This window comes from Ovis aries, chromosome 23 (assembly GCF_016772045.2).
Source record: "Ovis aries strain OAR_USU_Benz2616 breed Rambouillet chromosome 23, ARS-UI_Ramb_v3.0, whole genome shotgun sequence".
NCBI lineage: Eukaryota > Metazoa > Chordata > Mammalia > Artiodactyla > Bovidae > Ovis > Ovis aries.
The window spans coordinates 53,273,591-53,285,772 of record NC_056076.1 but is presented as its reverse complement, the minus strand read 5'-3'; the positions used below and the strand labels follow the sequence as shown (position 1 = coordinate 53,285,772).

The window sequence follows — 12,182 nt, the reverse complement described above, 5'->3', positions numbered from 1 at the left end:
TTTCAATAAATCTCTGCCTTGAGGCCAACTATGACAAGAAATCTGTTCTGACACAGCTTGCTGACAACTGGATTTATCTCTCATACTGATGCATCAAGATTTTTCAAGTAGAAACTCCCTCACCACCAAATTACTTAGTTTCCTGAACTGGACACATTGATATTCAAAAACTTTAAACAACATTTACAAAAATGTCAGTGTTAAACACGACCTATAGGAAATCTAAAATACAGATTTTATTTTTAAAGTTACAATTTTAAGAAATAAAGCTCTCTATAGGTACTTGTCCCCATGATACTTGGCAATTTGAGAGATTTGTTGAGGAGGAGAGGTGAACAAACAGAAGAGTAAAGATAATATTTGAAAGTGCAAAGAGCTTAAGTGAAATGATTTCTCACTCTGCCTCTCTTTAGCATTTCTTTTTGGCAATGGCCTACATATAATCTGGACTATTCAGAACTGTAGTTTCCGTCACCCTTGATAAATACTCTAATCTCCTTCCCATTTTCAGGTGTCCTTTGACAAGCAATTGTCACTGGATGCCAGCCACAAGTATCCACAAATTCCTACTTTAGGGAAATAGTGAACATTCACAATGACACGTTCTGCCGCTATTCTTAAAATAGTGGTAAAGGGCCCACACACTAGGTCAGACTGCCTGGGTTCATTATCTAGTTCTGCTACTTGGTAGGGAATAAATGTCATAGCCAACATCTAAGACAGTGCCCATTGATTCTCTCTTCTTGTATTCGCATCCTTGTTGGAGTTCCCTGCCACAGTTCATCCAGGTTGGTCTGGTGACCAGCGAGTGCAATGGAAGTGATGGTATGTCACTTCCAAAAACAGGTTAAATGAGATTCTTTCTCATTCTCTTTTCCCCTCTCACTCTCTCTGATGGTTCACTCTGGAGGAGGCCAGGAGTCATATGTCATGAGGACCCTGAGCTTGAACTGCCTGGCTAAATCATTCCTGGATTCCTGATGCTCAGAAGCTACTGAAAAAATAAATGGTTGTTTTCTGTTGCTACATTTTGAGGTAATTTGTTAGGTAGTAGTAGGTAACTATACATTCACACGGAGAAGGCAATGGCACCCCACTCCAGCACTCTTGCCTGGAAAATCCCATGGATGGAGGAGCCTGGTGGGCTGCAGTCCATGGGATTGCTAAGGGTTGGACACGACTGAGCGACTTCACTTTCACTTTTCACTTTCATGCATTGGAGAAGGAAATGGCAACCCACTCCAGTGTTCTTGCCTGGAGAATCCCAGGGACAGAGGAGCCTGGTGGGCTGCTGTCTATGGGGTCGCACAGAGTTGGACATGACTGAAGTGACTTAGCAGCAGCAGCATACATTCACATGAGCGGGTATGCAATCTATTTCCTGGTTTTTTCTTCAGTAAAGTGGAGATCATAGTGGTATCAACTTTAGGATGTGGTTCTGAGGATTAAACAGAGCACCCACCTATAAGTGCATCAGGGTGGAAATGTTGGTTACTGACATTAATTTCTCCTGAGTCCCAGAAGATCTGCCCCAAGATTGAGCTGAATAACATTTAATTTAAAAAAAAAACTGTTTAAAACAACCTTCTTATCTATGACTTTGTGGTGATGGTATCACGGGTGAATGCATGTCTAAACTTACTAGACTATGTACATTAAATATGTACAGATACACACATAAATTATATCTAAATAAAACTGTTCAATGATAAATAAAATTTTAAAAAATATGACCACTTGAAATATTATGACCACTTAAAATATTATGGCCACTTAAAATAGAAGTCAAAATTTTCCAAAGATACTGAAAACTGAGTTCTGCACTCAAGTGACTAAAGCAGATAGTGAGGGTGTGGAAGAAAACATTGGCTCTCATAGTGAACGTTCTAGAAAGGCCCCCAACCAGTAACCATAGCAGCATCCAAGCTATCCTGAAAACAAAACTGTATGCTTTCTTCTGCCTCAGTCTTTTAAAATACCATCTAATTTAAGTTTTTGAAACTTCTAGCTTCTTTAGAGGCTGATCTTACATTTTTTCCTTCAAATCTTTACAAGGAAATAAAAAACTGAAAAAAATAAATTCAAGAGATTTTTACTCAACAAACTCATACAGTGAATTATTAAAATTGTACAGCTGATGTGATCCTACAGGGTATCTGCTTCCATTTCTATTTTACCTAGATCTATTCTTCACCTCTCCTGTGGCATTTTACAGCAGGAGGAAACACAATATGAGAATGGAAAAGGAATCTTTCCAAGGCCAAATAATTAGGATGCATGGAATAATAAAACACTGAAAGTGTAAGAAAATCTGCCATCGCTTCAGGAACTGCTCTCAGCCAAAGAAGCTGCTCATCAAGGTTGCACCTTACCTCCTAGGAGCAGTCTGTATCAAAGACTTCAGAACCGCCCCCACCCTCCACTCCTACCTCATCTGGGACAACCTAGAAGGATAATGCCAGCACCAGAGCAATCTGTACTGTCAGTTGAGGCCTCCATCTATTTTGGGTTGGCCAAATAGTTTGTCCAGGTTTTTCCATATGCCAACCAGCAAGGAGATCAAACCAGTCAATCCAACAGGAAATCAACCCTAAATATTCACTGGAAGGACTGATGCTGAAGCTCCAATACTTTGGCCATCTGATGTAAAGAATCAACTCATTGGAAAAGACCCTGATGCTGGGAAAGACTGAAGGCAGGAGGAGAAGAGGGTGACAGAGAATGAGATGGTTGGATGGCATCATCGATTCAATGGACACAAATTTGAGCAAACTCCAGGAGATAGTGAAGGACAGGAAGCTTGGTGTGCTATACTCCATGGGGGTCTCAAAGAGTCGGACACGGTTTACAAAGTGAATGATGATAACAATACCTGATTAGTTTACTATCCCCCTCTCAGCAATCCTGTACCCTTTACCCTCACAGGTGTTATTACTAAAGGAGCTTGCTAATAAATCTCCTGTTTCCCAATCTTTTTTCAGAGTCTGATCCCTGGAAACCCAGCATATGACTTTCCTTCAGTTAAGTTCAGTCACTCAGTCATGTCCAACTCTTTGCGACCCCATGGACTGCAGCACGCCAGGCCTCCCTGTCCATCGCCAATTCCTGGAGTTTGCTCAAACTCATGTCCATTGAGTCGGTGATGCCATCCAACCATCTCATCCTCTGTTGTCCCCTTCTCCTCCCACCTTCAATCTTTCCCAGCATCAGAGTCTTTTCCAATGAGTCAGTTCTTCACATCAGGTGGCCAAAGTATTGGAGTTGCAGCTTCAGCATCAGTCCTTCCAATGAATATTCAGGACTGATTTCCTTTAGGATGGACTGGTTGGATCTCCTTACAGTCCAAGGGACTCTTAAGAGTCTTCTCCAGGGGACTAATTTATAGTAAGAAAATCATATAAAATTATCTTTGGCCATTGTAAAAATATTCACTTTTACCACAGTTTTATAAGAAAGAGCACTGGACTGGGGAAATCAGAATATCTGGATTCTTCTCCTGTCTTTGCTATCAGCTACTATGCTTCTCACAGGCATCAGCTTGCTTAGCTGTGAAGTGTGTTCTGGGGTAAGAAGTAACATATGCCACCTAATGTTTTCAACCAAGAAGTATAATCTCAAACAGATTTTGTACTTTAATGAAATTAAATGCCATTTCCTGTGAAGTTTAAGAACTAAAAAACACTTCAGATAGTTTATATTTTATCTGGTAATTAACATTTTGTAGAACATGGTGAGAAATGTCAAGGAAGAAGGGAGGAATAATCTTACAAAAATAGAGATTATTAAGCGGAACAGCAAGCATCTTTATACATGTGACTGGAAATCCAAACTGTGCTATGATGTGGTTTATACAAGACTTGATACATGAGTAAATCCAAATAATTGCAAGTGGGCCATCAGTAAATGCATCTACCATTCTGAATGAAATCATAACTCTGTCAAGATACAAATCTACAAGTTTTTCGGCCTAGCTAGCTAAGGCCAATCAATCATGTCAGTTGCAAAGAATCTATTTATCAGAAAGTCTAAGAATTAATTTTAAAATCAACTTGGATTATATGCTGAAGTAAATTTTCTCTTGTTAGATAGAGTCTAACCAACTGAGTTTGGAGCCAACAAAGAATGTAATGTGACAAAGATTTCAAAAGGTCTATATTCTACTGACTCTTCATTTCTAATTGAAGTTTTACTTAAATATAAATATGTATATTTATAGTCCCTTGGACAGCAAGGAGACCAAACCAGTCAATCTTAACGGAAATCAATCCTTAATACTCACTGAAAGGACTGATGCTGAAGCTCCAACAGTTTGGCCAATAGTTGGCTCATTGGAAAAGGCCCTGATGCTGGGAAAGATTGAGGGCAGAAGGAGAAAGGGCGGCAGAGGATGAGAAGGTTGGATGACATCACCTATTCAATGGATATGAACTGGGGCAAACTCTGGGAGACAGTGAGGGACAGGGAGTCCTGGTGTGCTGCAGTCGTTGGGGTCAAAAAGAGTTGGACACAACTTTGCAACTGAACAACAGTAATACATATTGAAAACTAAATATCATCAGTACTGCTCAGTGACTTTTCAGGGTGAAATGTCTTCTCACCATCAGCCAGGCCATGAAACGGAACGTTATCAGAAGCTGCTCCATGGTCCCTTCTGGTAACTAACCACCTCTCATTAAGAGTAACTACTCTTTTGAATTCTAACTCCATAGGTTATTTTGCCTGTTTAAAATTTACATAAATTGAATCATACAGATGTATTACATTTCTGTTTTGCAAGAGTACATCTGTGAGACTCTCCATGTTGTCTGTATCCCTTTAGCTCATTCATTTTCATTGCTACATGGCAGTCCATTGTGTGAGTATGTCATATACATTACAAAGTCATGATAAGCAGTATTCCCCAAAGTATTCTTATACATGTCTTTTGGGGAGCATGTTAGACATTTCTGCTAGATATACAGCCAAGAACAGAACAAATCTAGGTACGGAACTGTTGAGTCAGAGTGTCCCTATGCATTTTATAAATGTATTTAACTGCTGAAAATCACATATATGCATGCTTTATAGAACAGTTTTTAAGTTAATAAAACGAATACATTTCTAACTACTACTTTACTAATTTTAAACTAATTAAAGTAATAAATTACTTGTCATTTTAGGGCCTGCATTCACGTAAGACACTAGGAGTAAGAGAAGTGGTACTTTAGGCATTGAGCGAGTCAGGGCTTGAGATGGCAGCGTGAGGGGTAGGGTGAAGCCGACAGACTGAGCCCGAGTTTGGGCTTCAGACTCTCAGAACTTTGGTTTCCACGTTTGTAAACTGGAGATGCTAGAGTCAAACAGATCCTTTAAAAAATGAATACAAATAATATAAGGCATCTTTGTCCTTAGAAAAGCAGCACACCATAGAGACTCATAAGCTGCTCAGCTGTGTCCTGAAGGAAGTTTCTTGAGCTGAGACTATTTCCCATCTGTAAAATCAGCGTAATCTCAACACATGAGAGTATTGTGAGGAGTAAGTGAAATAACGAATTAGCAAGGTATTTAGCTTCCCTGGTGGCTCAGACGGTAAGGCATCTGCCTGCAATGCGGGAGACCCGGGTTTGATTTCTGGGTCGGGAAGATCCCCTGGAGAAGGAAATGGCAATCCACTCCAGCACTCTTGCCTGGAAAATCCCATGGACAGAGGAGCCTGATAGGCTACAGTCCACTGGGTCGCAAAGAGTCGGACACGACTGAGCGACTTCACTTTCACTTTCACTTTAGCTAGTGAATAATATTTAGAAGTTCTCAACACTTCTTAGATTTCATTACATTTCTTTCTTTCTAAGCTCGTTAGTTCTTGTTGAATGAAAACAATTTTAACTGCCTTTAATATATCAAGTTTTTATTCGAAGATATTCTATTAGAACTGCTAAAAAAAAAAAAAAGCCGTAAACCCTGATGTGTTATGAACACAAGCCTTCTTATAATACGTTTATTTTTTCATCTAGTCATTTATTTGAAAGATACTTAGCAAGTACCAATTTTATGCTAGATATTGAGTTAAACAATGTGTGAATATGAAGAAGAATTAGATGCATTCCCTCCCTATCACGTAATACACAATCTGTTAGAGGAGGGATTTGGACTTGAATACCTAAGTATATGAGGCAGTACTCAGGAATTAATTCCATAAAAGTGTTAAAAAGAGAGGCTATTCAAACATGAGAAAAGAAGCCCTCATTTCTGGGTGTAGTAATCAGAGAGGAAAGAATTCATGAGAGCATTAATACCTCTCTGGTCTTTGAAATATTCACAGAACTCTGTTAGTTAGAGATGGCTACCAAGTCATTCCATGAGGGGAAAATAAAGTGTTCAGAAGGAAAATCAAATAAAGAACAAGGCCTGTTTGTGAACTGGTGACTGGTCTGGCTTGGCAAGGGTGTCTAACACAGAAATAGGAGACTAGAAATATGGACTTACATCTGGTATGCATGGGGGTTTGTTGTTTTTTTTCTTGGAAGACAGTGAGGAGCCATTGGGAAAATTTATGGAGTAGAACGCCATACTTAAGTTGTTTCAGGAAGAAATTTGGCAAGCAGGATACAAAGATATTTAGAAGGCACTACAGAGAGGAGGAAGATTAATTATAAAGCTACTTTGACTGTTCAGGGGTGAGGCCATAAGAAAAGAATAAAAACACGACTCTTGGAAATGGGAATGCAGCCAGGGATTCAAAAGATACTGTGGAAGAACAAAAAAGTCAATGGGATATGGGAACTTCTTAGATGAAGAAGTTATATATGGGAGAGAAAGTCCCATGAAGATTCTGAAACACATTGATTTTTCATAAGAAAGCTATAGAAGGTTGCCACAGACAGAACTTAGTTAAAAGAGGAAAGTGGCTGGAAGGAAAAAATAAATAGAAGCGGCTAAGTGTACAGTGTCCCTCTATGTGGTGAAAGGAAAGAAAGAAAAAAGACAGTAGCTTCACAGAGGACTGCAGCTGGGAGCATAATGATTAAGAGCACAGAGGCTGAAGCCAGTCCTGAGTCCAAATTCTGGCCCTGTCACTTACTTGCTGTATGATTGTAAGCTACGTACTTAAACTCTGTAAGCCTCAGTTCTTTTATTAGTAAAACAGGCATAAGAACAGTATATATCCCATGAGTTGAACAACTGGCATCTGTTATAAATTCCATTACATTTATTATAGTAAAATTGCAAGCTATGTTGGAACAGCACATACAGTAGGTAGAAAGAAACAGCCATTAGTTCATTCATTTGGCTGAACAGTATCAACTGAGTGCCTACCATGGGCCAATCTCCATTTGGGGTACTGAGGATATGACGTGATGAAAGCAGGCAAAATTCCTGCTCTCACAGAGCCTGTACTACATAGGGAAAACACATAATAAGTAAACAAACACAATAAAGGAAGTAAGATAGTTATACACATTAAGAAACACAAAGCAGAGTGAAGAGGGTGGATAGAGACCAAGGATGCTCCTAGGAATGGTCAGAGAAGACCTATGTTCCTTCGCAGTGGTGGCAGTTGAACACAGACCCGAATAAATGAGGGAAAAGTCTACTAAATATCTATGGAAAGAAATGCCAGGCAAAGAGGACAGTTACACGTCGCTGAATTGGAATGTGTGTTATTGCCCAAGTACAGACAGGAGAGCTATGTGGCTGAAAGAGATTATAGAGAGGAACAGCAAGTGACAGTGTGAGAGGCATGCCAGAGGCTGGACCACATGGCACCTCTTGGGCAGGATGAAATCAGTGGATTTTGTGCCACATGTGATGGGAAGTCAAGAGGAATAACATGATCTAATTCACATTGAAAAGCTTCGGCGTAGACGACTTACTGTAAGATCAAGAGCTCAAGAAAAGAGAACAGTTACAAGTTTACAGCTATAGTCTAAAATCTATAGATTATATTTGCCATCTAGAGACGGTAATAGCTTGGATAAGGGCAGAAGAGTGGAGATGGGAAAGAATGGTCAGATTCGGGACAGGTTTTGAAAGCAAGAACTATCAGATTTGGTGAAAGACTGAATTTGGGATGTGAGGAAATCACAATAAAGAAGTATGAAACTAGAGTTTTTGTTTTATTTTGTTTTTTTTTTTTAAACAAGAATAGATGGTTAAATTGTGGTACTGTGTATTGGGAAAAATAATAGGAGGATCAAGTTTGGAGCTGGGGAGAGGGAATTATGGAAGACCAAGATTTCCATGTTGAGCTCACCTGGCTTGCCTATTAGCCATCTGAAGGTGACTCAATATTGTATATGGAAATTGATGTGGGTTTCAGGAAGGGATTAATCTAGGGATTAAATTTTGTGATTCATCAGCATGCAAATGGCATTAAAGCCATCGGTATTAGATGACACCTTCTAAGAAGCGAGTGTGGATAGTAGACAGCAGTTTGCAGACTGAAGGCTAAGGTACTGTCTGTCTGTTGGGAGATGGGGAGAAAGGAGGAGTAAGTAAAGGACTAAAAATGAGCAGGCAGTGGGGCCGGAAGAAAACTGGGCACATTTAGAATACAACAGCCAAGTGAAGAAAGCATTCCAGGAAAAAACAGAAGCTATGTCCAATTTTGCTGAGAACTGGACAACTGAGCATTTGGTAAGAAGACGTGGAGATTACTGAAATCTTGGCAACCATGGTTTTAGTAGAGGGACTGTGGAAATGCTCTTAAAACTAATAAAGAAGATTAAAACAGCAAACAGTAATTACAGACAACTTTTAAGAGAGTTTCTCAGGAAAGGGGAGGAATGGGCTAGTGGTTCCAGGGAAGATGCTTTAACAAGGGAGTTAGGAGATAATGCTCATATGCATATTGGAGTTATCAGTAGGAAGGAAAACTGATGATGCAAGAAAGGAAAGGGATAATTACAGAAGAGTCCATAAGTGGGAATGAAAGGTTGTCCTCAAGGGAGAGAGCTGGTCTTACAGAGAAACAAAAACAGATCACTAGATTTGAAGGGTTGATAAGGATACCATTTCTAAATGCTTCTCTTGGTGATAAAAGAAGCAGGCTTATTAGCAGGGACTGGGGAAAGGAGAGAGGTATTGGGTCAGAAAGGAAAGAATAGATACAAGATATTCATCTTATAAAGTGAGATAGTGAATGATGTCTCAATGAATGATAATGAATGATTTCTCTCAAAGTGAGAGAAATGACTGGCATTTCCAAATAAATGACAGTTCACCTTGAATTTGTTGTCATAAATACCCAGTGAATAGGCTATATGAAAGTGAAAGTTACTCAGTCATGTCCGACTCTTTGGGACCTCGTGGACTATACAGTTCATGGAATTCTCCAGTCCAGAATACTGGGGTGGGTAGCAGTTTCCTTCTTCAGGGGAGCTTCCCAACCAAGGGATTGGACCCAGGTCTCCCGCATTGCAGGTGGATATTTTTTACCAGCTGAGCCACCAGGGAAGCCCAAATAGGCTACATATCTTTCTTCAAATGAAGTCAGCTGTCAGGGTTCATGGTTAATGTTGGTGAGGAGCTAATTTACCAGGGTTGAGTTTTTTGGGTAGTAACTATGATAGGGAAGAAGAACCAAGGGAGATGAGGCTGTTTACAAGGGATGGAGTGAAGTGAAGTCGCTCAGTCATGTCCGACTCTTTGCGACCCCATGGACGGTAGCCTACCAGGCTCCTCTGTCCATGGGATTTTCCAGGCAATAGGACTGAAGTGGATTGCCATTTCCTTCTCCAGGGGATCTTCCCGGCCCAAGGATCGAACCCAGGTCTCCCACATTGTAGACAGACGCTTTACCGTCTGAGCCACCAGAGAAGTCAAGGGATGAGCCACAAGGGATGAAAGGTAGTAATTAATGCTAGATTGGAAGTTGAGTTTAAATGGAAATAAAGACATGAGGAAGGCCAGGGATAATGGGAAGGTTGCAGAGTTAATGGACTGGAGGTCCTAGTGGGAATAAAAATTTGTTAGCAAGGGGCCTCTAAATGAGAAAAATAATACTATGCTAGAAAAAGAGATGACAGAAACTGACATTCTGTAACAGGTACAATTATTGGTTTCCTGTGTGACATGGAATTGATGAATTGAGGTGGGAAAGAGCTAATATTGTAGGGAACATCAGGAAGTAACATCAGATGGATTATGTGTATGGATACTGTAATTACCAAGATTGATCATAGAGGTAATTGGAAAGTGATTCACAGATACTAATATCTTCAGTGAAAATGGGAGTAAGACAAAACTTCAACATGAAGGGGGTAGGAAGTGATTATTTCAATATTTGTTTCAAGAGAGCTAGATTATTTAAGTCTGAAAATTAGACTTATTTTTAAAAATCTATGAAGGTGGTTGTTAGAATAAGATCAATAATGACAAAACTTCCATTCTTTTTAGATCGATTCATTTTCTATACAACTTCTTAAATATGTATCAACTGATTGCCCATAGATAAATCACGTGGTTGTGTAAGGCAAGCATAACAAACAACAGAGTGAAAATTCTAACTTCTAAATAAAAATGATATGATTTTAATAGTTCTTCATTATGTCCATTTGCCCAGAAAGTTCAGAGAAAACTCTAATTGGGTTTTGATAGTTGATAGAGAAAAGATATACAAAGTTGTATAATATAATATACAAACTGAAGCTAATATAATACTGCAAATCAAGGAGGAAATGCCCACCCACTGGAGTATTCTTGCCTGAAAAATCCCATGGACAGAGGAGCCTGGCGGGCTACAGGCAAAAGGGTTGCAAAGAGTTGGACACAACTGAGCAACTAGGCATGCATGCCTCATATTAACGTGATATTGTTCCCTTCTCCACTGTGGCACCAACTGTTACTCACCAGGATTGCTGGACTGGGAATCCATGGGAATCATGAGCTTGGCCCGGGTGGCTCGGCGTGCAGCCAGTGACCTCTCCAGAGTGGACATGGAGCTCCCTGCTTCTTCTGTGTCTTGACCTAAAAGGAAAGCAATACCCTTGAGTATTAATGATGCAACACTTAATTTCTAGCCAGGAAGCCCATGCCTTTTTCATTTCACTGATGCTTTAAATAATAATATCTGCTTTTTTGTTTATCGATATGCTCTCATTGTAGAAACGTTAATAAAATTTACCAGAACCTCATTAACCAAAAAGAACTATTATTATTTATTTATAATTTCCACACATGCATATATATATGTAAAAGCAAGAGAATATATACTAATATATTTATTTTTCAAAAATGGCATTATACCATACATACTATTTTGTAGTCTTCTTTAAAAAGTAACAGAAAAATCTTTCTGTCAATAAATAAGTCACCAGTGTAATTTTTAACAGCTCCATAATATGCAACTGTATGAATTAACCACAATCTTGGCCATTTATACTTAAGCCCCAAAGACATTAAATCTTACTATGAAAACATGGGAAAGAAACTACGTTCTGCAAAAATATGGTTAGCTCTCTCGATACAAATTTATTATAATTCTATAAAATGTCACATTAAAAAGTCACAAAAATAATAAGAATGATACATGCAGATTTGAAAATTGAATAAAAATATATGTTGAAAAGTAATACTGAAATTCTGAATACTATATATCAGTTAAAAGTATATGATTCATTGACATGAAGTTTCGTCTGTTTTTTTTCTTAAATGAAGTATAGTTGATTTATAATATTATATTAGTTTTAGGCATATAGCACAGTGGCTCAGTAATTTTATAGATAATACTCCATTAAGTTATTCAAAATAATGATTATAATACCCTGTGCTCTTCAGTATATCCTTGTCACTTCTATATATATATATGTATATTCTATATATAGTAATTTCTGTGTCTTCACCTCATACCCTATTTTTGCCCCTCTTCCCTTTTCTCTTTCCACTGAAAACCACTAGTTTGTTCTCTATATCTGTGAGTTTGTTTGTTTTTCTATATACATTCATTTTACTTTTTTAGATTTCACGAATTAGTGGTATCATACACTATTTGTCTTTGATCCATTTCACTAAGCATTTCACATTGCTACAAATGGCAGAATTTAATTCGTTTTAATGGCTGAGGAATATTGCATTGTATATGAATACCATAGCTTCTTTATCCATTTGTCTGTTGATGGTCACGTGGGTTTCGTCCATACCTTGGCTATTGTAAACAGTGCTGCTATAAACATTGTGTGTGTGTTCAGTCTGTGTCTGACTCT

At 38.7% G+C, this 12,182-nt stretch overlaps 1 protein-coding gene across 2 annotated transcripts in view; it reads right to left on the bottom strand.

The window, feature by feature from the left end:
* The window catches only part of DCC (DCC netrin 1 receptor), a 1,280,644-nt gene that overhangs the window by 71,582 nt on the left and 1,196,880 nt on the right, over positions 1 to 12,182 (bottom strand). For both annotated transcript variants that reach the window (XM_042239663.2, XM_042239664.2), the window contains exon 25: positions 10,831 to 10,947. In XM_042239663.2, coding sequence (XP_042095597.1) covers positions 10,831 to 10,947 — 117 coding nt within the window. The remainder of the gene's footprint in view (positions 1 to 10,830; positions 10,948 to 12,182) is intronic.